Raw genomic sequence first — 27499 nt, forward strand, 5'->3', positions numbered from 1 at the left:
GAGAAAAGAAACAGCAACTAGTAAAACGTGTCTAAAAAAACATGCAACAAAACAAACAAATCTATATCTCTATATTAAAAACTTTATTTTATATATTGGGTTATAACATATATTAATTACAAAAATACACATTAAAAATGTAAATATACCAACTGGAAAGCCTAAAAATATTACGTGTATAATTTATAATATAAGCATACTATGAGTGAAAATTTATAAAATTACATTCTTAAATTTATAATTTTTTATTCTAGATAAAGATAGTAGTAAAACATATAACAATGTTGAAAATATTTCTGTTGTGTCATCAGATATAGGTAAGAACCAATATGTGTATGCAGATTTAGAATTTTTCAAAGTATTGTACGTTTAATGTAATGCAAATTATACAAATATTCATAAAGGCTCCTGGGTACTCGCCGCGGCTATGTTGGAATCGTGACGTCAGAGACGAGAAATGACACACAGAGAATTTTTGCGTGCCTTTTTAAATAAAAATATATTTTGATCAAATAACACTATAGATCGCTTTAGTACACTCGTAAAATTGTTGTCAAACCGCGTATTTCCTCGCATGATAAGCTTCATATCACATTCATACGGTTGTTTATTAACTGTCAACGGAAAAGGATAGTTTTCGGACAATTTTACAAGTGTGCTAAAGCGATCTATAATATTATTTCATCAAAATATCTTTTTATTAAAAAATGGCACGCAAGAATTCTCGTGTGTCATTTCTCGCCTCTGACGTCACAATTTCAAACATGGTGCCGGGTTCAGGGGCCTTAATTTATAAACTTGTTAAATTACTCGTTTCAGATAAAGAAAATAGCAAAAACCTGAATAATGATATTAATATTGCATCAAACATAGATAACATTAATGTATATACATATATATGTACTACATTAGAATTTTTTCAAGACATTATCATAATTGATACAAGCACATTTTATAAATATTGGTTAATTTGGAAAACTACAATAATTTCTCGTTTTAGATAAAGATAACGAAAAAGATGATACTAAAAATAATAATGAAAAAGATGATACTATAAATAATAATGAGAAAGATGATACTATAAATAATAATGAAAAAGATGATACTATAAATAATAATAAAAAAGATGATACTATAAATAACAATAAAAAAGACGATACTAACATTGCAGCGGCTGTGTTATCAAACGCAGGTAAGATTATCCCAAGTAACGTATAAGGAATATATATATTTAGCTCATTAATTTATAATTACTGATATTAATATGGCTTATTTATTTACTTTGGAGTTTATTTATTCACTTTTTACATAAAATTATTGTTTCGTAGTATATTGGATCTCTACTTAACGTTTCAACGCATAAAATTTACGGTTTCTATTGAACAAAGATTTTATTTGCAACATTTTACTGACAGAAAATGTTCGCATTGATTGAATCGATATTTAAATCGTTGTTTATTGTTTTGGACACCCATGATTGTCAATAGTAGTATGTTAATATTTACAAACATTTAACCTGCAACGCTAATAATTGCAAAAATGATAAAAAATTTGGTTAAAAAAGTGATTAATGCATTAAATAATAATTTAAAGAAAATCAAGAAGCACGTGCGATTTTTTAATTATGCGGTGTGAATAATTAAAATGTTATTTCCTTATTCCTGTTATATTTAAGAATTTTTTATTATAATACACTTTTACAGCAATGGAGATAGTGGAGAGCGAATCCAATGATGATTCTGAATATTATCCATCAAATGAATCTTATTCAGAATCTTGTAATGATGACGATGATAAGGACGAGGAGGATGAAAACGACAAATGCAAAGAGCGATCTAATAAATCAAATACGTCTCTGGAAATCAACAAATCAGTAGAAGTACCAGCAGTAGGAGTACTTGATGATAAAGATTTATACATTCCAACTTCATCTAGCAGTACTAAAGATAAAAAAAAATTGTTGCTTCTTTTGTAAAAAGTTACATACGAAGATAGCACGTCATTTGGAGACCATTCATTCCAATGAAGATGAAGTTAAAAAATTCAGTTTACTGCCTAAAAAATGTAGAGAAAGATTGAAAATAATAGATACAATTAGACGCAAAGGAAATTTTCAGTACAACACTGACAGTAATATCGGGAAAGGTGATTTAATTGTCTGTCGAAGACCACAAGCTTCAAAAAATAAGGAAGTTAAAGATTATTTACCTTGCGCTAAATGTCATGGCTTTTTCTCCAAAATTTCACTTCGCCAACATTTTTATCGATGTACTGGTCGTAATAGCAAGCACACTAAAGCTGTAACAGTTTTGGGACGTTCAATTTTAGGTAGAGTACATAGCGCGGCTAACAGAAAATTACGATCTGTAATATTACCTGTGATAAGAGAGGATGATGTGTGTCGTGTAATAAGATATGATAAACTCGTTATTTTATATGGTAACAAGTTGTCTATTAAATATAAACTTCAACACCAGCATGACATGATCCGCGCACACCTAAGACTGTTAGGCCGTTTTCTGTTAACTATTAAAGAGAGTAATAAAGATATAATTGATTTGGAATCTATATATTATCCAAAATTTTATGAAGACGTTATTAGTACAGTTAACAAAGTAGCGGGTTTAGATGATGAAGTAGGAATTTATTCTAAACCTACTACAGCAGCCATGTTGGGAACATTAATAAAAAAAGTTGGTCACCTACTCATTACGGAATGCATAAAACGTCAAGATAATGAGAGAAAAGTTTTAGTCAAAGACTTTTTAGAATTATTAACAGAAGATTATGGTACCAGTGTTAACAAAACAGTTATGGAAACACGCTTACAACATCAAAGACAAAAAAATGATGATCTTCCATCATTGGATGACATAGCTAAATTGTATATGTACTTAAAATGTAAACGACAGAAAGCATGTGACGATTTAACGAACGAATACACATATGAAACTTGGTTGACATTGACAGAATGTACGTTAACCTCAGTTCAATTATTCAATCGTAAACGAGCTGGTGAAATTGAACGCATGCTTATAGCAGATTTTGAACAGTATAAAGGTATTGATCTAGACACAACTGATCTCTTTAAAAAAATTTCATTAAAAGCACAAGAAGCAGCAAAGAAATATGTACGCTTTGTGATTAGAGGCAAACTTGGTCGCACAGTACCTGTGATATTAAATTGCAGTTTATTAGAATGTATAAAATTAATACTACAATTTCGCGAAAACGCGAAAGTTTCTGCAGAAAATCCATACATCTTTGGTCTTCCAAGCTATAATCGAAAACGTTTTAAATATTTAAGAGCTTGTGTTCTTATGAGAAAATTTTCTGAAGATTGTAATGCAAAAGTTGCACATTTATTACGCGGCACTAAGCTAAGAAAGCACATTGCTACATTTTGTGCAAGTATGGAGCTTGCTGACACAGAAATATCTGATCTTGCAAACTTCATGGGACATGCTGAAAAAATACACAGGGAAGTGTACAGGCAACCCATTATTAGTCGTGATATTTTGAATATTACACAACATTTAGAAGCGGCTCATGGATGTGATTCTCAAAGTACAGAGGAAAGTTTCAGTGAAGATAGTAGCAACAATGATGAACAAGATATTAGGGGAGAAAATATAGAAGCAGCTATAAATGAAGGTACAAATTATCATAAATAATTAATTATACTAATGATGTTAATTTTATGTGAGTCATGAGAACATTGTGTCATTTACATAAATCTCTATCAAAATATCCTTATTAACTACGTGACATCTACCAATACGATATATATTCTAATTACAGAAACAAATGATAATAGCTCATTTGATAATACATCTAAATCAGGAATTGCAAATGTACCAAAAATTAAAAGACGGTCTAGTAAGTATATTATAATGTTTTATTTTGAATTTATTATCATAATAAATACGCGCACACGTGTGAGAAAGTTGCAAGCTATATTAGGTTTGCTCGTGTCGCAATACCCCAACATGCTCCTACTCGCTCCAATACACTCCAATCTATAATATACGTAACGTAATACTATAGATTGGAGCTATAGTATTGGAGCGAGTAGGAGCATGTTGGAGCATACGATGCGAACAAATATATTATGATACTAGAGACAATCACGTGTCAATGATTATTGTGTCAAAATATAAAGGCAAAACTTATAATTTAACAATTGATTGGTCAATGGCATAATTTTCAATTTACACCTACATATTTACATTGTGTCACATTAAATTTACTCGACTTATTTCGTCAACTATTAAAATTTAAATAAGTTAAAATGTAATCTCTTAATGAGAAATAATCTTAATTTAAAAATTTACATTACGCTACAGCAAATCTATTCAACTGACAATGTTTTCATTGATTATTCAGTTGTTAAAATTTAAAATAAAAAGTATGATATAAAGTATGATATAGGTCGATCGAGTAAATTATATGTAGCATAATATTTAATAAAATTATAATTTATAAATTGATTCTATAAGTACTTACTTTATATAACTTATACAGTTCATACAAAACTTCTAATTATACTATACCAACTTATACAGTTGGTACGAAAATTCTAACACTGCACAAATGGTCATTTTTTTGGTTCTCCATATAGTAACATTGTACAAATGGCCAACATTTTTATAGGTTCTCCACATGGTCACATAAAGCGAAAACGATGGAGTGAATGTGAAAAAACAGTGGTGCTAACAGCATTCGATGAAATCATAAGAAATGGCAAGTTACCTTCGTTACAGGCAATTCATGAAGTCATAAAACAAAACTCTTGCTTAAGACATAGATCATCTCCGCAAATAAAAACATGGTTGCATAATCAACTTAAAAAAATTAAGTAACCAAAATAAAATTAATTTTCTATTTGTTCTGCTATATTTCTTTGTATTTTCTTCTCTGAATCAAATGTCAAATGTATTTTTAATGCCTTCGGATTTTCTGCTATGTGTCTGTTCACTATATTCTAAACAATACTTTGAAAAGGTAAAAGCATAAGATTTATAACGAGTTATATTAAGTTATATCAAATTTATAATATATTATAAGCATAGTTATTTTCTTAAAGAAACAAGTATATTTTTATGTTTGTCAAATATGTCAAAATTTTAATATATCAAACTTGAATTAATATATTCCATATATTGGTATTCTTATACTATTTTGTTTCTCTTACAAAGTCAAATGTACTTTTTCCTCTTGAAGTATCAAGTATGCAAATGTGAATGTGTGTAGTATATTATTACACAATTATTTTATTATTATAATATATAATTTTATTTTTATTTAATATATAATTTTTTGGCTATCTACTATCCACTTCACTATTGTAAATCATACTTTGTAAAACTCGAAGAAACAGATTTATGATCACTTTTCTTTATTAAAATTATTACAAATTGTAAACAGAGTTATATTTTTAATAAAATACCTATAATATTTGTATGTTTGTCAAATAATATGTCGAAACTGAATTATATATGAAATTTGAATTAATCTTCTATTTTTTTTTTTCCTTCAGTATGTGAATGTATAATACGTTACTATAAAAAATATGCTATACTTCTTCTGTTATCTGTCGACTCACTATTATAAACAATTCTCCATAGAACTAAACGCAATAGATTTAGGATCATTTACGTTTATTGAAAACCTTATATATTTTCAGCCACAGTTCTTTTCTTAATAAACTATAGATATAATATTTGTACATTCGTCAAGTAATACAAGCATACGTTACCTAATAACAGATTTATTACATATCATTATCAATATATCATTATCATCATTATCTCGATTTTAATAAATAATAATTATAATTACAAAAAAAGCCATGCAAACAAACATCTTGAATCATACAAAACACAACGATACACTTTTTTCAGGAAAACAGAACTGTGTACCTTTTTTTATCCTTATGTCTCTCATCTTACTAGCATCAAGCATCCTTGAAAATACATAAAAAATATATTGTAGAAAAATTAAATATTATGAAATAATTGAGCGTCGAAAACGTTCTTCTTAATTTCTTACGTTTTTCTAAAATTCTTGTCATAAGTGTTTTTTATGGATGGTTATATTTTGTTGACAGATTTCCTAACCTTACATATCAAAAAAATTTATTAATAATGTTTAGTTTGTCCCGTTAATCCCAGATTTTGTTAAAAGTCATTTAATGTCTTTTCGTATAAAAACAAGTGGTAGAAAAGTAAAAATCGTTACTCGGCACTATTAAAAAAATAATATGTTCTTAAAAATTATGCTTTTAAAGATTAAAAAATCTGTCGTATCAAAATACAACAATATCAGCTGTATATGATTAATGAATAGATTATCTTAAATATAAACACAGATTATAAATACCGGCCTGAATCTTCCATTTATCTAATTGGTGCATTCAGCCGACACAACAGTTGTGTGAGCGCACACTGCCGTTGGAGTATTCCATCAGATCTTTAATATATCATATAAAGGATGTCCGATTTTAATTGTCCCAGGCAAATATCTCGAAAAATGCGCGAGATACGAAGAAACGTTTTAGACAAGAGTTTCATGACTTCGAGGGGAACATAAGACGGTATGGTTGATTTGATAGTCGTTTGAAGGTCACATGAAGGTCACCTTTAAATTTTTAAATGGAAAAAATTTTACATGTGAGTAATCTTCTGAGTCGAAAGTCGAAAATGAATGCCAAATAGCAAGCGTGGCCAAGTGAATAAGGCGAGTGACTAGAGTGCTGGTGGTCTCATGTTTAACACCTACTTTTTGCAACATTTTTTTCCATTTTTTTCCTCATTTGTTTTTAACAATGTACAATCAAGTAAATTATTAGATGTTTTAGGTTAAAAAACATTTTATGTTTGTGAAAAATATTCGCATATGTCAATAACTCTGGAAAAAAATACTGATTTGTCATTGTCAATAAAAAAATAAAAAATAATTATATAACACAAAAGTGTTTGTCAAATTTTTGTTTTTTAGATTTGTATCACTTCGCATCTGAATCACTCGATTATTATAAATGTCCTTATAACATATTTTTACAACATTTTCAATATCCTTATAACATCATCACTGAGGATTGTCCTCAAATACATGTGCTATTAAATATGTTATTGAGGACATTTTGGTGTCCTCAAAAATGGCGATGTATCGTTATAATTACTAACGAGGACAGTCCTCGAAAACATCAATATATAGATACACGAACGAGGACGGTCCTCAATAAATACAAATGTCCTCAAAAAATGTGTTTTTTTATAAAAAATGTCCTCGAAAACATCAGTTAATATATATATATATATATATATATATATGTATATAATTTTTACAAATAAGTTAGTTTTACGTATGTAATATTATGTATATGTATAGTATAGTGAAAATAGGATTCAATATTATTGTTTTAAATTATATTGCAGGAAGAGTTTGCTTATTTACAGTAAAAAAAAAGACTATAGATACTAATTGTGGCGGCTCACCGCCACACAGCTGTACTGAAGCGGCATAATACGCCGCGGCGCCGCTACGCGCCGCAGGCCTTCTACCAGTTATAAGCTTGCGGACCCACCGCCAGGTTGCGCAGGCGGTGAAGAGCTTTCTCGCAATCAAACTTCGATCGACGAGATATAAAAGAGCTGCTCCGCAGATCTTTCCTCACTCACTCGCTTCAAGGCGAGCTCTCACTAAGAGCCCTTGAACGGAGTCACAGCTCTGCTTCGAAGAGCGCAACCAGCAAGTCTTCTCGACTTTTCACAGTGCCTGGGAAGGCACGGAAGCGAGAGACTCAGTCTCAGCTCCGACCGCACACCTCACGTAGGATGTACAGCTACGGTCAGCTGACGCACCAGCATCGCCGTCGCCACCACAGACTCTACAGCGGAAAATAATTCCCTTAGAGTTCTGTGCCCGGTTGACTCGGTCCCCACGTGACACTCACGTTCCAGGGGACATCCGAATGCGAAGGCCTCTCCCGCCTCGGTTCGCAGACTCACTTGCGCCTTCGAGAGCCGGACGGTCGCAGCGCATGGCACAACGGAGACATACTCCACCGCAACGCAAACCTCGCCGCCGGGATGCAACATGCACCCTCGCATGAATCGTCCTGTTAAGGACCCGATTCCAACCACGCAGACGCGGCCGGTAATATATTACCGCGCCCGTCACCTTTCATTCAAAACTCGCGGCCTTACACTCTGCCGCGAATGCGCCGCTGGCGCACTCAAGTTACACACACACCTGTACATACATACTTCTCTCTGACAAAGAAATAAACACATTTCTACACAATTGACTCTATCTCACTTCTCACTAGTCGAACACAATCCATTGGGCAATACGTCCTATACTAATATTTAAGTCATCATTAATTATTGCGTAAACAAGGTAACATAATATTCTTAACTTATGGCATAAACAAGGTAACATTATACATGCATCTTTAAGAATAACTAGTTCTTTGAAAAATGACAAGAATCATGTATATGTAGGAAATATAAATGTTTGTTTTGTTAATAAATTTAGTGAATGTAAGTTTAGTGAATATATACTACGTATATATATATATATATATATATATATATATATATATATATATATATATATATACCCACACATACAAATACATAAACAAACACTTAAACACATAGATATTTACACTAATAAATCTATACTGCAAATCTATAATGCATATACATATAATACATACATTAGATTTAGTTATTAAATTATAAAAATTAGATTAACTTTCCATCTAATTCATTAAACATCTGGTTTAAAAAAATTAAAAATATATTGAGGGGTATATGTTTATATTTATGTTATATAAATGTTTATACGTATTTGTAGGTACAGTTCAATTAAAATACCCGCAAGCTACTGAGCACGAAATTTCGGAACCAATTAAATCATGACTTCGTCATGCAATTGAAAAAATAAAAAAACTGAATGCTGCACAATAAAATATTTAATACTTTTTTTTTATATTTTGTTCATGTGTATAAATTATACATAATATTAGCAATTTTATGTATAAAATATTATGTATGTAATATTATTCATATTAAGTTATAATATTTAGTAATATCAAGTTTATTAATTTATATCTAACACTGTGACTAGTGCAATTTTGAAATGTACAAGACGTATCTTTAGTTTTCGTTTTTATATATACAAATTTTATTTTTATTGTGACTATTTTTACATTATATAGTAAATAAAAAATTAAAAAAAAATTACATATTTTATAATAAAATGTGCTTCAAATGTACTATTATTTATATTACTTATACGTACTTTACCTTTTTTTGAAATGTGTCTATTCTTAAAATAATGTAATATATTAGAAGCTTTTATTTTTAGAAATTTTGCTAATAATCTTTCCTTTATGCTCATAAAGATACTTACATGTCAAATGTCTATATAAAATATTTGAAAAAAATATGTATTTTGAAAAAATGTTTCAAAAATTCTTTAGTTTTAAAGGAGTAATAAAAAATAGTAATAAAACAATATCTTGATAGTGGTGTCATTAAAGTGAGATTGTCGTAAATTTTTAAAATATAAATAATAATTAATATGAAACTTTTCGAGAGAGAAAGAGAGTGACGTTACTTATTAAGATTACTGTTTTATTGCTTCCTTAACTTAAAACTAAACAATTTCTGTTTAAATCTTTAAAAAAAAAAAAAAAAAAAAAAAAAAAAAAAAAAAAAAAAAAAAAAAAAAAAAAAAAAAAAAAAAAAAAAAAAAAAAAAAAAAAAAAAAAAAAAAAAAAAAAAAAAAAAAAAAAAAAAAAAAAAAAAAAAAAAAAAAAAAAAAAAAAAAAAAAAAAAAAAAAAAAAAAAAAAAAAAAAAAAAAAAAAAATAAAAAATATATATTTTTTTTTTTTTTTTTTTTTTTTTTTTTTTTTTTTTTTAAAGGCATTTTTAAATAAACATTTAAAATAGATATTTTTCTGGGTGGTATTTATGAGTCCAATTTTATATTTAGAATCGTCTTATGATTTCATTCAACTAATGAAATAATGTTGCGCAACCATTTTGTTGATTGAATGAGGTTTTAAAATGATTTCGAATATAAGATCGGATTATTAACACCATCCTATATTCAATAATTTTATTTGGATTTTATCTGGATAAAAAAAAATATCCAGGGGACATTGTTGGGATCTAATTTAATCATATGTAGGATATCCCAGGGATATCCCAGGGATTTATTTTTGGATGTCCTACGGATATCTGAAAAGCGGACATTCGGATATCCCACGGATGCCCTACGGATATCCTACGGCTTTGTACAGACATCCCAGGGATATCTGAAAATCCTTTACATTACATCCCACGGACATCCGTAGGATGAAATTTTGCTATGTGGGGCTCTACCTACACCCGAGAGGTGATTCAGCAATTACCGGACACCCTGTATACAATAGCTTTTTTAATAAGGTTTAATATGTACGACAGACAACTTTTTTTGATAATTAATGACGCGGAACTGTTCGCAAATAATCCGTTATTTTTATTCTTCGCTTTTAGGTGTCCTTGGCTGTTACAAGGAAAGCCGGGCAAGCAAAAGAAGACGTAAAACATGGAAGGACGACGGCGATGATCGAGACTAATGAGAGCACGTCGAGAGAAACGCTCCAGCCGCTCGAGGTCTAGCCTGGCTTGGCGCGGTGCGACGAGACGTAAGCCGGGCGCCGAGGCCACGGCGCGATTCCCCTTTTGTCTCTCCTACACGCCGCCCGCAGCCAATGTATGATAGATTAGGCCGGATTAGACCTCGAGCGACTGGAGCGCTTCTCTCGACGCGCTCTCATTAGTCCAAATGTAAAAATTAATATCTCGTTTATTATTGCGAATATCGTAAAACGGTAAAGGACTGTTATATTTATTTCGATCCCATCTTCCTCCCTGTTCCCGGTGGGACAAGTCTTGCGGGACACCCTGTATAATAGCTTTTTTTGAAAATTTTAATATACACAAGAGCATTTTTTTTTAAAGGTTTTAATATACAGGGTGTCCGGTAATTGCTGAATCACCTTTCGGGTGTAAGTAGAGCGGGTTAAACCGAGACGAGTCCTCTACTATTTTGCGATTTTCACAATAATTAATAAGGAATTAGTTTAAAAATATCTGCCAATTTGCGCGAGTTTAAGCGACAAGAAAAGACCCGTGGCGATACAGCCCACTGTAATTTGGTTACTAGGTGCGTGATAAAGCGTTGGAAAGAGCGCTCTACAAATGTCAACGGCAAAATACGAGCGGTGCGTAACGCTAGATCCTTACATCCTAGCGATCACGTAACAGTGGGCTGTCTCTTCTCGCTGCGCGCTTAGACTCGCGCAAATTAGCCGATCTTCTTTAATTAATTTTTCATTAATTATTGCGAAAATCGCAAAACGGTACAGGACTTTTCTACTCGGTTTAACCCGCTCTACCTACACCCGAGAGGTGATTCGGCAATTACCGGACACCCTGTATACGATAGCTTTTTTATGAGGTTTAATATGTACGACAGACAACTTTTGATAATTAATGACGCGGAACTGTTCGCAAAAAATCCGTTATTTTTATTCTTTGCTTTTAGGTGTCCTTGGCTGTTACAAGGAAGGCCGGGCAAGCAAAAGAAGACGTAAAACATGGAAGGACGACGGCGATGATCGAGACTAATGAGAGCACGTCGAGAGAAACGCTCCAATCGCTCGAGGTCTAGCCTGGCTTGGTGCGGTGCGGCGAGATGTGAGCCGGGCGCCGAGGCCACGGCGCGATTCCCTTTTTGCCTCTCCAATGCGCCGCTCGCAGCCAATGTATGATAGACTAGGTCGGGCTAGACCTCGAGCGGCTGGAGCGCTTCTCTCGACGTGCTCTCATTAGTCCAAATGTAAAAATTAATATCTCGTTTATTATTGCCCACCCTGTATATGTATATACACGATAATACATTCATATATGTATGGCCAACGGTCGTTTCCAAGACATTACAAGATATATATTGGCAGTTTCCAAGCCTTTTGTCGGTTTCCAGGACCGACCCGGTAAGCAAATATGTCTAACGTCAGTTTCCAGGTCCGTCTTGGAAAAAATTTATGTATATACATTTGGATGTATGTACATTCATATTTTCTGCAACTTATATGTATAAGTCCAACGGCATTTTCCAGGACAGTATTGTAAGTGCGTATACAACTACGTATACAACCGTATAATTATACATAGTATAGAAATAATCTTTAACGTAATTAATTTTATAAATAAGCATACATTACGAATAATTAAAAAAATTTGACAGATGTCCTGGAATCTGCCATTACATGCTTTAATTCAGTTTTATTCATTTTGAAGCCAAACGCGCACAGTTGCTAAAATTCTTTATTCGTTGCATGTTTTGTAAATGTAAATTCTTTAAATATACTAAAAATGGAGTTGTAGTTGCGGAAATAGAATATATAAAAGTACAAAAAATAAAAAAATATGAAAAATTTCGAGGTTAATTTTATAAAACTAACGATTGGTTAGTATTAACCAACGTTGAAAGTAATCACTATTTCAGCTCTCTCATTTGCAAAGAAAATGTTTAAAGAAAATAAAGATATTTTTCCTTTAATAAAAGTTCAAAATAGTGAAAAAAGGCAAAAGTAATAAAGTTATTTAAAACTTGTGAAATAAATAAACAAAAATAGAAAGATATCTGCAGGCAGGCTTCTTTGCAATTTATAAGTATGCCCGATTAAGTAAATAATTTAACAATAATTATTTCTCTTTACGCTATTCTCAAATAGTATGTTATTCCTTATCATTGTGTGAAACGTATTCTATGAAATTCATTGACATTCTATATATATATATATATATATATATATATATATATATATATATATATATATATATATATATATCAAAATACACGTATACATTAAAATATATGACACAAAATTATAAAGAATTCTATTTTGTATTATATTTCAAATTATAAATCGTGTAAAATTATGTTATATAAAATGAGATGTAAAGTAATATATATACAGGGTGTCTGGCAATAATCGCCTCACCGGTCATATACAGGTAGAGGAGGTCAAATCGAGTAGAAAAGTCCTTTACCATTTTTTAATTTTTATAATAAGTACTGAGTAATTAACGAAAAAAGATCGGCGAATCCGCGCGAGTAAAGCGCGCGCGGTGAGAAGGACGTCCCACTGCTACGCGATCACTAGGACACAAGGATCTAGCGTTACGCGCCGCTCGTATGTTGCCATTGTCATTTGTAGAGCGCTCCTCCCAACGCTTCATCGCGCGCCTAGTGATCGCATAGCAGTGGGATGTCCTTCTCACCGCGCGCGCTTTACTCGCGCGGATTCGCCGATCTTTTTTCGTTAATTACTCAGTACTTATTATGAAAATTAAAAAATGGTAAAGGACTTTTCTACTCGATTTGACCTCCTCTACCTGTATATGACCGGTGGGGCGATTATTGCCAGACACCCTGTATATATATAAGATATAAATTAATTGAATAAAAAAAATAAAAAAATTTTAATTATTAGACAGTTCTGATTGTGAGTTATAATACAAATATCTAAAGGCAAAATGTTTTGAAATATGAAATTTAGTTGCAACTTAATATATCAAGGCATTAATGCAATTATCAATACACAGTATTTAACTTCAGTAATGGCTTTATCTTAGAAAGAGTTTGGTATGTGGTAATTATGCATGAAATGTTTTACAGGTTTTTAATAGCACGAAGGCAATAGTAGCAGAAATTGCGTAATAGGCTTTTAATAACAAAGTTTTTATCATGTTAAAGCATCTATACACTTTGTCTTTTCTGTATTTATATAGGTTCGTAAAAGAAAAATTAGTCGTAAAGCTGAGACAAAGGCAGTTAAGCGTTTACATGTCGTAAACTTACAGAGGCGTATTGGGAACATCTTAAATTCCTCACTTCTGTCGAGCAGAACTGATAACGAAAGCGAACACAACGAAGAGTCTAGGAGCATTTTGAATCCCTCGTCTCTTTTTAATAGCATTGCTAATATGGAAAGGAAACACAATAAAGAATCCAGTGATAAGGATAACCTTGAAGAGTTTAGTATTGCTAAGACGCAGAAGAGCAATAGTGATATAACTGATGAAGATTCAGACGACAATAGTTGTGATAACAGTGACACGGAGTATAATTCAGATTCTTCAGATTCTATCAGTGATGCCTGCGAAGTAGTTGAAGTTGAGGATGTAAGAGCTTTACGCGATGATAATGAAGAGAGAAATTCGTATATTTTACGCGAATTGAAGAAATGAGCCATAAAAAGAATTTCCTGCAAAAAGATTGATGCACTTCTTAGAGTGCTGCAAGTAGTTTTCCCTATTCTACCAAAAACTTTTCAAACTTTAATAAAAACTTCTAGAACTACAGATTTTGTGGACATGGAAAATGGTAAATTTTGGTATAAAGGAATTTATTACAGTATTTTATCGCGGTTGTCAGAAAAATATCTTATTAACAGAGAAATTATACGGTTTGATGTTAACATTGACGGTCTGGAATTATATTCTAGTTCGCGTAAAGTATTTTGGCCAATATTGGGTTGCCTCGTGGATGAAAAGGAACCGTTCATAATAGCAGTTTATTATGGAGAGAGTAAACCTCCACTAGAATCCTTCTTGCGAAAATTTGTAGATGAACTCTCTACTTTAATGACAAATGGAATTATATTTAATAACTCTATGTATCATGTTAAAGTACGGAATTTTATTTTGGATGCCCCTGCAAGAGCATTTATAAAATGCATTAAAGGACATACATCAAGGAAAGCTTGTGAAAAGTGTCACGTCACTGGTGTGCGCTATAAGAATAGAGAAATTTTTCTGGATTGTGATGCATTTCTTTGTAATGATGAAGAGTTTAGATTAAAAACAGATGCTGCCCATCATATTCCCGGGATTACGTCTCCATTAGAAGAAATTGGAATCGGTATGGTGTCTCAGTTTAGGTTGGATAAAATGCACCTCTTATATAGTGGAGTTTTCCAGCGGTGGTTGGAGTTTGTTTTGGGAAAACAAGGATTAAATCCAGGACAAATTTCAGCGCGCAACAGAACTGCTGTTTCTACAGCAATTGATGAAATTAAACATTATATTCTAGTAGAATTTTGCAGAAGACCTCGCAACTTATCGTATTTTGGAAGATACAAAGCATCAGAATTTAGAAGAATTCTTCTGTACGACGGTTTAAAAGTGTTCAGTTTGCTGGATCGAAATCTATACACAAACTACTTATTTCTGCAATGCGGAGTATATATTCTTTCAAGCCCATTTTTAGTTGAAATGGACGGTATGATTCAAATAGCAGACTTCCTTCTTCATTCATTTGTTCATCACGCTGCAGATATCTTTGGAAAAGAATTTATCACCTATTATATACATGCACTTTGTCACTTAGCTACAGAATGCCGTACCCATCTAGCTCTTAGTAATTTCAGTGCGTTTAAATACTAAAATTATTTGAGCATCATCAAACGTTGCCTAAGAGCACCATATATGCCTCTTCAACAACTTTACAACAGAGATTTTGAAAGAAGAGGCCGACTCATGCAGAAAAACACAATCGACGAAGAGCACATTAAATTAAATAAAAAATGTTGCGAAGAAGGCGATGAAGAGATTTATTTCAAGTTGACCATGCATGGAATGACACTTTCTACATCTGAAGCTGATTGTTGTTTTAAATCAAAAAATAGCGAGATAGTTGTTCTCACAAAAATTACTTGTGCTTTTCGTGGCGCACAAACTTCTTTACATGGACATAGGTTTAAGAAAATTTGTGACTTTTTTACATTTCCTATTCAATCTACTGACATAGGCATCTGTAAAGTATCGCAACTTGAGGAAGCTGAAAAAGTTTGGTCTCTTAATCAAGTACTTCAGAAATGTATTCTCATTCCTGTCGATAATAATAATTATTTATGTATTCCGCTTATTCATGGACAAGAACAAAATAAAGGTGAGATATTGAACTTCAAAAAATTGTATCTATACAAACCCTTTACTTCTTTTCTAATTTAACGTGAAAATGTTTATCTTATTAATTATTTTGTTTATTACATAAGCTATTGTTAATATTTAACTATACATATATATTTTTCATATGCTAAATGCTAAGAGTTCTTGCATTTGAAAAAATTCTAGTTGTAATCATAGGGCTGTAAGCAAATCGATAGTTACAGTGAAATATTCTTATTACATTGTGAAAATGCTTTATTGATCCATTTGTTTACAATCTTATGGTTACGACTACAACTTTTTCATGTGTAATGACCTTAAGAAATACCAAACTGTTTGACGTTCTAATTATTTATGGTCTATACTTATAATCTGATCTTATATTTAAGATTGTCTTATGGTTATATGGTAAATATGGTTTTGGGTCGTCTTAAGATTCCGTTTAACCGATTAAATAGCTGCACAGCATCGATGATTGTACTACAGATTTCATAAATATAACAGATCTTAAATATAAAAACGAATTACCGCTCTGAATGTCTATGTGTTGATACGATATACATGTCCCACAATTCTTAAGCTGGAAGGCATTATTACTTCTAATGTATGATAATAAAATGTTCCCTTGTTTATTTTATTTACTTCTTTTATTTCACAATTTTGATTTTGACAGTTTTATTTGACAGTTTTCAGTCGTTGTTTGGCCGGATGGTGGCATATGCGTGGTGGCAACTAAGTGGATGAGTAAATGTAAAGAAAAGGTCCGATATCTTACTCAATCCAAAAAGCCTACAAAACTGTTAATGTCTCTTGTAGAAGCGGAAGAAGATTGGGAAGAATTTAATGTTGAGTTCTTGCACAGTTACAGTAAGTAGCCTAGCTATAAGCTTTATGCACTGTGTTCAATTACGGATACTGAACTATTGTTTCTTCTCGTGTTTACAGAAACTTTTAACTTGGCTCATAAAGCTGCTATAATAGCTGCCGAAGATGAACCTATTGACTCCAATGTAGAGACTGATTATGAAAAACCACGAAAGCGTCAACTGCCAGACAGATTTATTCAGAGTTCTGATGATGATAACTGGCAACCAGAAAATATATGTACAAAACGTAAGCGGCAAATTGCAGGAAGATCTCGTCGAGAGATACAAGATACAGAGAACGAAGACTGTCAGGATGTTTCTTAAGTAAATAGTTACCAGCTGCCTCAAAAAATATCAGGGAACAACTCGCTGTATTAAAAGCTCAGCATCTTCAATCAAAAAAATTGAAGCTTAATGAATCTAATTCAAATACAAGAAAGAAAGTCTTGGCTGTGAAAAAATTAACAAAAATAGAAAAAAATGATAAAGTGTCTCCTAAAAGATCAGCATCAAAAGGTAATAAAAAAATTAAATCTTTATAATAAGATTCATAATAGTTTCTACTCATTTTTGTCATATTTGTATGAGTTATACGAACACATCAAAATTGATTTATGTTGTTACAGAAATTTTGAACTATGGAGAGAGTCTTGCAGATAAAGAAAATGTAAATACTGCAAATCTTCTATGTACATCTAAATATGTAAATCTTCCTGCCTGCAATCAGTCTATAGCTTTATTGGATAATAATAGTAAGCTTTTTCTTTTGTTTGCAAAAGTATTTTTATCGTATTTCTCTGATTATTTTTTTCTATATTGAGCGAGCATTTCTTTTTTACGCCACCATTCACAGAATGTAAATAGCGACAAATAAAAAAGAAAGGCTCGCTAAACATAAAAAAAATATGTTATTTGCTTACTTCTTATTAATATGTTTTGAATGTAAAGAGGAAATATGATAACAATACAACTTGACTTTGAAATTCCTGTAAATTAGACAGTATAAGCTTTGTTTCTTAAGGTTCTTCAGGAATGACTTCTGATTCAGATATGTTGCTCGCGACGCAAATATTAACAAGACATAAAATTAATTCTACACTGCATCAAGTAGAAGATGAAAAGGAACATGATGAAGCTTTTAATAACAGTGAGAGCTCAGTGTCGATTGATACTGCAAACTTTTCTTTGGAAAGTGAGAATATCTTATTTTTAATTATTCAATTTGTTTTCAATTATAATTTAATTATACACAATGTATTTTTGGTCAGGTTCTAGCAGCTTCTTCCACAAGAAGGAAAAAAGAAATGTCGGTAAATACTCAATGTTTTTATTTCCATGTCAATTACAAAGTAAAATTAGAATAGATTAAGTAATTATGAATGTCATTTTCAGAGAGTACAGATATCACATCGGAAATTATTGACAATATTGTCCAAGTGCAAGAAGAAATACGTGTCAAGCTTGACCATTTAGAAGTCAAATTAGATCGTATCATAAAGAAGCTTTTTCCAGAAGAAGTAAAATTGACGCGACCACACGGAATCCCCGCATTTTCTTTACGTACAGAAAAGGAATGGGAAAATCTGGAAGAAATTCTTGCAGATGATAATGCATTTACATACGTGGTAAATCTCAAGTCTTTTCTCTTTCTAGTCGCCTAAAATGAAGTTGTTTTATTTTTGTTACGTTTTGAGAAAATTAAAATTATATTTATAACATAAATCTATAAAATTGTACAGGTGGATGTTTTCGCAGCAAAAATAAAAAACCGAGAATCAGAAGTTGCTGCTGTGCAGTCTGTACTCCCAAAAATTATTTCAAATTTTCTTGCCAGATTTATTAGCTGGGGAGGCACTAAAAATACAAAAATTGCTTTTAATAGCAGCAAAACATATGAAGCTATTCAAGGTAAATTAATTTTGTATATATTATTCTACAAATAAAATTTAAGGAAGTATGTCACATTTTGAGAGAATCCAAGAAAGCTTTTTAGTTAAAATACAATTGATATAAATTAACTTTTAGGCAATCCAATTTATAATTGTCAAAATAAGACCTTTTTTTATTCGTGGTGCAATTAAAGATTTTTTATACAATCTTTATTTATTTATGAATTCAAGATAATATTAAATATAAAATAAAATTATATACGAAAATTATATACAAGTTGATTTATGTTTTTGCTGTTAAGTTCTCTTAGTATCTTCTCTTAGTATCTTGGTATGCTTGGAGTAGAGATACGTAAAACAATTATTTTTTTAATAATATTGAAAAAATTATCAAAAAGTTGAATGAAATTAGAATAGTTTATTTAAAATTTTGTATTCTGTATTAATACTAATTATTATCTATTATTTCTTTATTTAATTATTTAAAATTGCTTAATTATTTAAGTTTTTAAATTTGATTTTTTCAACTAATTTTTTAAATTGATTAAGAATAAGTTTACTTTTTATTTTTTGTTAATTAATTTAAATTAATTTTTTTCTAATAAGTGTTGTGAAATAAAAAATTAATGTTAAAAAAACGATGTATTTACGGGCATGATAAAACATATTTTTAAATCTCCAACTGTATCCTCTAAATAACACTTTTCCATTGTATTTTAAAATAGAAAAAATTATTAAATATATAATGATATATTTCTTTGCAGCCACTATTTTACAGAAGTTTGGTAACACAACTGATCTGAGCAAACCCGACAACTATATGAAACGCTGGTTTAATACAAGTGCTCAGCAAGTGGTGTAAATGCATGCAAGAAAATACATGCTGCTGATTTTTTTATATTATATATGTATAACACATTTAACGTTTTTATTGTTAATTATAATATATAATTATAATATAATGATATAATAGTTATATATGAAATTAATATATATCAAATATCAATAAACTTCACATATTTTACAGAATAATATGTTATATTTTCAATTATTTATAAATTTAATTATCATAAATAATAATAACAATTATCCTCCTAATACTATAATAAAGGAAAATTCGCCATATTGCTAGGACGATTTTTTGACGTCAACAAACAGTCAAATTTTGTAACCAAAAATCATCAGTTGACTTTTTTTGCTGTGATGTAGTTTTGATGTCAAAATGATGTCATTTTGACTACAATGTGTTCCTTGGGAACTTGCATGCTCTAAGATATATGAATTTTGTTTCATTATTACTTGGCATACCAAACAGATAGGGATTATTAAATGATACTCCTGCCAACTGCCAACTGTCGATATTTCAAAATTGTTTCTATTGATTCCGTCATCTTTGAGTTCAATAAAACAAGTACGGTACGATTTAATTTTCCACGTATCGTAAATTTTTAGCTGCTTCCTTTTCTGATTTTTGTAATTTTTTGTACTCTTTATCTGTGTCTGTTATTTTAATTGAATTTTTATAATCACTTATTAAAGTTCTTTCTAGTTCTCCTGCTCGCTTCCGATTAAAAATCTGTATAATAATCAATGTTACTTTAGAGAGTGATTTCCAAGCATTAAATGAAAATTGATTTTGTAATATTTCCATGTTAGATGCTTTCTTTTCTTCTAAATACTGATTAAATTTTATTATGTCTGATGATTGTGGAAGTTCAACCTTTTTGTATCTATTTTTTGTAGATAATGTTTCTGCAACGGTTTTGTTTACAGTATAACCATATTCCATCTCCAAGATTTTTTTGAAATTTTCGACTGTTATTTGTTTTTCTTTATCATGTTGCCTAATGCATTCCGTAATTAAAATCTTACACAATTTTTTAAGCATTGTTCCTAAACATGAAGCATTATATGGCACATCATACGTTTCAGTATTTTCATTGTACTTAGCAAGAATGTTTACTGCATGTATGGCAATATCATAATGCTTTGGATCAAATAACATTTGTAGTTCTTTTATTTGTGGTTCAATTTCTTTTAATTCTTGTAAATATCGACCAAGAAGTCGTAATTGCGCTCGTATATGGTCATCTTGATGTTGTAATCTATGCCTCTGATAAAGATAATTGCCGTGCAATATTATAAGTAAGTCGTATCTTATCAAATCACGGATATTGCCCTCTCTTATTATTGGAGTTATTCTTGTTTTTAATTTGACACATGCCCGATTATGGACTGATTTTGCAGCACTTTGTGTTAATTGCATTACATTTCGAAATGTGTCTTGTTTTTTAGCACATAAACGGAATTGATGTCTAAGGTTATTTTTAGAGTAGTGTCCTCCACATTTAGGACATGGTAAAAAATTAGATCCCTTCAGCTTTGTTTTATTATTAGGTCTTCTTACTACAACTATAGTAGCATCATTTAAATCTGAATGTGTATTAAATTTATAATTTCCTTTCTTTCTTAAAGAACCTATTAATGTTCTCCGTTCACAACTATTTTTGGGTAGTATCAAAAATTTCTTTACTTCTATTTCATTAGCATGTTTTGATTCAAAGTGGTGAGCAATTTTACTTTGCATAGTATTACAATAAACACAAAAATTAGATTTTTTATCTTCTTTTCGTCCTCGAGATTCTTCTACATATAAATCGTCACTTTTGCAACAATTAGTTTTTTTCTTTCTTTTACAATGGAATCACTTTTAGATGAATTTTTTGATTGATTTCTAGATTCTTCATGACTTGTAGATTCATTTAAAAATTCTAATGTAGACTTGTTTGGCGATGATTTAGAATTATTATTATAAATTGATTGGCAATTTCTGAAATTTCAGAAATTATTTCTTGTTTCGTAATTATTATTTTTTTTTATTATCAATGTATTTGTCTGATTCAGTTTCATCAAATTCTTCATTTTGACTAGATGGAACGAAATTAGAATCATCATCTTCTATATCACTATCATCAGACTCATTTTTATTATTAATCTCATTAATCTCATTAGTTACATTTCTATCATTAATTTCATTAATTTTACTTTTATCATTGATTACATTAATTTCATTAATCTTATTTTTATTATTAATCAAATTTTTATTAATTGCATTAATCTCATCAGTCTTATTTTTACCATTAATCACATTTTTATCATTAATCTTATTATTTTCATTTTTATCATTAATCTCATCAGTCTTATTTTTACCATTAATCTCATTATTTTCATTGCTATCATTAATCTCATCAGTTTTATTTTTACCATTAATCACATTAATCTCATTGGTTACATTTTTATCATAAATTTCATTAATCTTATTTTTATCATTAATTACTTTAATCTCATCAGTCTTATTTTTCTCATTAATCACATTTTTATTAATCGCATTAATCTAATCAGTCTTATTTTTACCATTAATCGCATTTTTATCATTAATCTCATCACTTTGATTTTTACCATTAATCACATTAATCCCATCAGTTTCATTTTTATCATTAACCACATTAATCTCTACTATCTTATTTTTATCATTAATCTCTCTCTTATTAGTTTCATTAGTCTTGTTCCGATCATTAATCTCATTTTTGCAATCTAAAAGAAAGAAAACTTATTATCATATTATGTTCTTATTATATCTTTAAGACAATGATACAATTCATTCATGTGCCATACAAGATTTATGGTGCCTTCTTGCGAAAAAATACAAAATGTCATATTTTATATCGTATATAAATATTTATATAGATATATAATATTAAATATATCAGATTTAGTTATCACAGTTTATATATATTTGCTTTATATAAACTATAGCTTTATAAAAAAAATATTTATTTTGTTACTTTTAGACTGATTATTCATAAAAAAAATTAAACTAAGACATATAATTGAACGATGTAATTAATAACTAATTGTAAGTAAAAAGGTTAAATATTATATAATTTTAATATTTATTTATACAATTCTACATTAATAATTTTATTTTAAAAAATTGTAGAAATAATTCTGAAATAATGTTTCTGTATCAATTTTTATATTAATTTTTATACTAAAATTATTTTTAACAGTATTTATCCAAAATTTATCCTGAATTAACAGTATTAACAGAGATATTCTGAACAAGTTTTTACAGTTTATTATATAATTATAAAATATTAGAAATTAAATATTTATATTAATAAATATATATATATTAAATTATTTTATATTTTAGAATAATTCTAGACTACACGAAAATATATATTATATGTATTTTGCATTATTTCAAAATAAATATATTATTTTAAAGAAATAGACAATTATATTGTAACTACAATAGACCAATTTTAAATACACATGTATGAAATATTTGAAAACCTAACTTGAATATTCTATTTTATCATTACAATATAATAGAATTATAATAGAATTATAAAAGAGCTTATTTGATATATCTGACCAATTCAGAATTATTTTGTAATATATTAATATTTATAGAAATTAAAGAAATAATATTTTACTACTTCTACATTCATTAATATGCAAATAAGCATGTTCGCACAAATATTTAAATAATGTAAAGTATAAATGTGTAAAAGTAACATTAACATACTTTTCCTTTCTAAATCAGAGAATAACTGTTGTAAATTTGTACAAAATTTTTTATTTTTATCTTTTATAAATAAAGTATTATTTATGGACACAGATGGCTTCGACGTCATTGTCAATGTTCTTAAAGAAATAGGTTTCTCTTTTATTGGCAAATTCGTTGAATTCGTAATAGAAAAAGAATCAAGACTTTTTTCTAAAATAGATGTATTCAGCAACTTGTTCTTTGCAAATATATCACAGTTTATATTTTCCTTTTTCTTTTAAATAGAAAGTTTAATGGATTGATGTTTGTTAATTGATGTATCGTTTCTTTTGGACGAAAGATAACGTTTATCTGCAATGAGATTAATAATTTAATAACAATTATTTGCTTTCTATTAATAATTTCCTTTTAATTATATGTATAATTGTATTATATGTAGTTCATAATATGTATCAATGTATAAAGCATATAAATATTTTATTTTGCAAAAACTTTAATTGTAATGTTAAAATAAAGAATTACAAAGCGAATAAAATATACCTACTAGTACCAATAAAATTAATAAGAATTTTCTTTAACACAAATTAAATAAATTATAAAATAAAATTTTTATTTGAAAGGTATAAATTAGCATATGTGATATTTAAAAGATAAATATTTTAAAAAACAGTACAATTAGTAAATAGTATTGTATTGTGGAAATTGACAAAAGATCTATCCAGCAAATACAAATTATAACATTAATTATAATATTATATTACTATTCCTTTGTGTTTGCTAGATAATCAAATAAAGTCATTTTTATTACAAGATATTGTCAAATAGGTAACATTAGATATATATTATATATGTAAATCTTAACTTTGAAATATTTTTTAATATACATACCAAAAGACGTAAATAATGATTTTTTATTTTCTACTCAATTTGTTTTTTTTAATAAAATTTTTGGTGACTCTTTAGTTAGTTTTTCTTGTATATCTATTAATATTTGTTTATCGTCTGAAAATAAATAAAATCTCTTTCATATATTATTCTAACCTATAAAACTTTATAACCCATAATGTCACAAGTAAACATTAAGTATTTATATTAAAATATTATATGCACTTTGAAATATCATTACACTTAAAAGTAAAAGAAATAATTGTAAAACTTTAATAGGCATACCTAAACTGCAAAGAAGCTTGCCTGTAGATATCATTCCGTTTCCTAATTTAATATAGCATTTTCCATTTCGTTTATTTCTTATTTCACAAGTTTCAACTAATTGTATAACTTTTTTTCTTTCCCTCTAGTGTGAATTTTGACTAAAGAAAACATCTTACTTTAAATATTTCTTTGCATATAAAAGAATTGAAATAAAGTAATCACCACGTAGGTTAACACCATAGATGCAGTAAGACATAGACGACTCAGAGCGTTAGAAAAATGCCGCAAATTTAGAAAGAAAAAGAAAGCTTTAAGGGGGAAGCCTCGTGTAACCGGTTAAAAAAATTGAAAAATTTTTTTTTGCTTTAATCAATAGTAATCCATGTAGAAAATATATTCCCAAAGTTACAGAACAAAATTTGAAGTTTAAGGAGTCCACAGCCCATTTCTTGCGCGCAGATATACAAGCGCGCGGCGGGGCGCTTGGTTAACGGTAACATAAGATATAAGATTATAGAATTTGTAACTGTTTTTGGCGCGTTTTCGGAAGTACTTATTTGAAAGTGCAATTTGGAGAGTGCAAGCAAAGTGTGAAATTCGAAGAAGCAGGAAATTGGAGCCTCAGTTTTAAACTTGTTGTTACACTTTTCTTTTTTACTTTTCAATACCGAAAACTTTAAACGCGTTTTTCTCGAAACCAGTTTTTGGCAATTGGCGGGAAAGATTACTCAAAAACTATTCGATCAATCGAGTTGTCCCTGTGTATACATGTAGTTTAATAATATAAATTGTCGATGAACCTATAAAATTAGTAAAATAATTAATTTAAACAATTTTTATTGCATAAATAACATTTGACATTTTGTGGGTCAAAATCGCAATTTTTTTTTAAAGTGCTGCCATTTTTTCAATTTTCAACTTTTTACTTATTTTTTAGGTTCATCGATTAGATAATTTCATAAAAAAAAAAAAATTTTTTTTTTTTGTTTCAAACGAGTGCAAAAGACGCTACAACTCCCGCCAATTCACAACTCCAGTGACGAGGCTGCGTCAACATTTGTTTATAGTGGCTCTATAATCAATTATTTTTAAACAAAAAAAATTTTTTTTTATTTTTTAATATATGTTATAAAACACCAAAAAGTTAAAAAAAAATCTGTTGCATTGTTTCTTAAAAAAAATTCCTAAAAATCACCTTCGTTTTAGCGATTCATACGAGACTCTCCTTTCTCTCCCTTAAAGACCGTTACCTAATCTTTCATATAAGAAAAACAGATTTTATTTCGCGTATATATGTGAAAAATTTTCTACAACGCATTAACTATTCACGATTAATCAAAATGCAGAAAATGATTTATAACAAAGTAATAGCAGTAAAGGTGATTTATCGCAATGTAATGGTAGATTCCAAGTCATATGCTATAAATTTTTATCTTTTACAGTGTCAAGTAAAACGTTTCGCGGCATATTTAATCTATACGGAACTTTTGTTTTGTGAAAATTGTCTACAGTGTGTTAACTCTTGTCGTTCAATAAAAATCGAGTAATTTTAATTTATAAGCATGTAATAGCAGGTTCCAAGACATCTGCAAAATATCCTTTTTTTTTTAAAAACACTGAAGTAGTGTGTTGCTGTAAGAAATTTTTTCAATTTTGTCTGAACTTTACATGGAAAAAGCTCCCCAGTACGCATTAACTTTTGCATTTAAACATAAAACTAGAAACATATTTAATGATTATAATAGCAGTATAATAGCAGATTCTACTGCATGTGACAAATATCTGTCTTGCAGTGCCAAGTAACATTTCGTAGTATATAATTTTTAATCTATATTATAAGCATTTGTTGACAAAATCGTTCCCAATAAGTTAACTGTCGTTATTCAATTATAAATTGAGAAAATGTTATTTACAATTATGTAATGGCAGTTTCCAGAACATGAACAAATTTTTTATTTGCAATACGAGATAACATTTCACGGCATATTCTCTTCAATCTGTATGATATTTCTACTGTGAAGTATCTTCCTCAATACACTAATCACCCACGACTAATTTATAAAATGAGTAAAGATGATTTATAGCAATGTAATGGCAGATTTCAAGTCATGCAATAAATTTTTATCTTTTACAGTGTGAAGTAAAACGTTTTTCGAGGCATATTTAATCTATACGGAACTTTTGTTTTGTAAAAACTATCTACAGTGTGTTAACTCTTGTCATTCAACAAAAACTAAGTAAATATAATTTATAAGCATGTAATGGTAGGTTCCAGGACGTCTGCAAACTATCTTTTTTTTAGAAAACACTGAAATAGTGTGTTGCTGTTAGAAATTTTTTCAATTTTGTCTGAACTTTATATGGAAAAGGTTCCCCAATACGCATTAACTTTTGCATTTAACCATAAAACTAGAAACATATTTAATGATTATGTATAATGATTATGTATAAATTCTACAGCATGTGACAAATGTGTTGCAGTGCCAAGCGTTTCGTATATATATAGCATATACTTTTTAATCTATACTAAACTGTCGCTGGAAAAATCTTTCACAATAAATTAATTCTTGTTATTTAGTTATAAAATAAGAAAATATTATTTATAATTATGTAATGGTACCAGGACATGGACAAATTTTTGTTTTGCTTTACGAAATAACATTTCATATACTCTTCAATCTATATACCCAGACAGCACACATGTCCAAAATACATCCAAAGGATATCCAGAGGACGTCCTGTCGTCCCAAAAACGTCTTCGAGATATCCTTTGGACGTCTTTTAGATATGTTGTGCTGTCTGGGTAATATATCTATTATGAAGGATTCTTCATAATGTACTAATTACTCACGATTATTTATGAAATTGTCCACATCTTTTGTCGTTTAGCAGAAAACGAATAAATATTCTAATGTGTATATAATAGCAAGTTCCATGACATCTGTGGAATGTTTTTTTCTTGAAAAACAGTACAAAATAATATATTAATAATTAAA

The 27499-nt window shown here is 29.4% G+C and overlaps 2 protein-coding genes and 1 long non-coding RNA gene across 4 annotated transcripts; 2 read left to right on the forward strand and 1 right to left on the reverse strand.

The window, feature by feature from the left end:
- Positions 1-1000: 1000 nt before the first annotated feature.
- On the forward strand, positions 1001-5011 carry LOC136999746 (uncharacterized). The gene is made up of 4 exons (XM_067354388.1): positions 1001-1192; positions 1704-3654; positions 3802-3879; positions 4654-5011. Exons 2-4 carry the CDS (start codon positions 1902-1904, stop codon positions 4860-4862), a joined length of 2040 nt encoding a protein of 679 aa, XP_067210489.1. The 5' UTR covers positions 1001-1192; positions 1704-1901; the 3' UTR covers positions 4863-5011.
- Positions 5012-16257: 11246 nt separating this feature from the next.
- Positions 16258-19807, forward strand: LOC105668186 (uncharacterized). Of its 2 annotated transcripts, none has more exons than XM_067354375.1 (9): positions 16258-16624; positions 16707-16887; positions 16966-17402; positions 17513-17638; positions 17935-18078; positions 18155-18196; positions 18279-18511; positions 18626-18794; positions 19540-19807. In XM_067354375.1, exons 5-9 carry the CDS (start codon positions 17937-17939, stop codon positions 19635-19637), a joined length of 684 nt encoding a protein of 227 aa, XP_067210476.1. In that variant the 5' UTR covers positions 16258-16624; positions 16707-16887; positions 16966-17402; positions 17513-17638; positions 17935-17936; the 3' UTR covers positions 19638-19807. The 2 variants fall into 2 exon arrangements, with proteins under 2 accessions (XP_067210476.1, XP_067210475.1); XM_067354374.1 differs by having other exon boundaries at positions 16259-16624; positions 17908-18078.
- LOC105668187 (uncharacterized) lies at positions 18631-25643 on the reverse strand. Its single transcript, XR_001100043.2, has 4 exons — positions 24522-25643; positions 24240-24353; positions 23370-23702; positions 18631-22369 (listed from the first exon to the last, which is right to left on the reverse strand). It is a non-coding gene; the product is annotated as an uncharacterized lncRNA (long non-coding RNA).
- Positions 25644-27499: the final 1856 nt, after the last annotated feature.

The sequence above is a fragment of the Linepithema humile genome, chromosome 4 (genome assembly GCF_040581485.1).
Source record: "Linepithema humile isolate Giens D197 chromosome 4, Lhum_UNIL_v1.0, whole genome shotgun sequence".
Lineage (NCBI taxonomy): Eukaryota > Metazoa > Arthropoda > Insecta > Hymenoptera > Formicidae > Linepithema > Linepithema humile.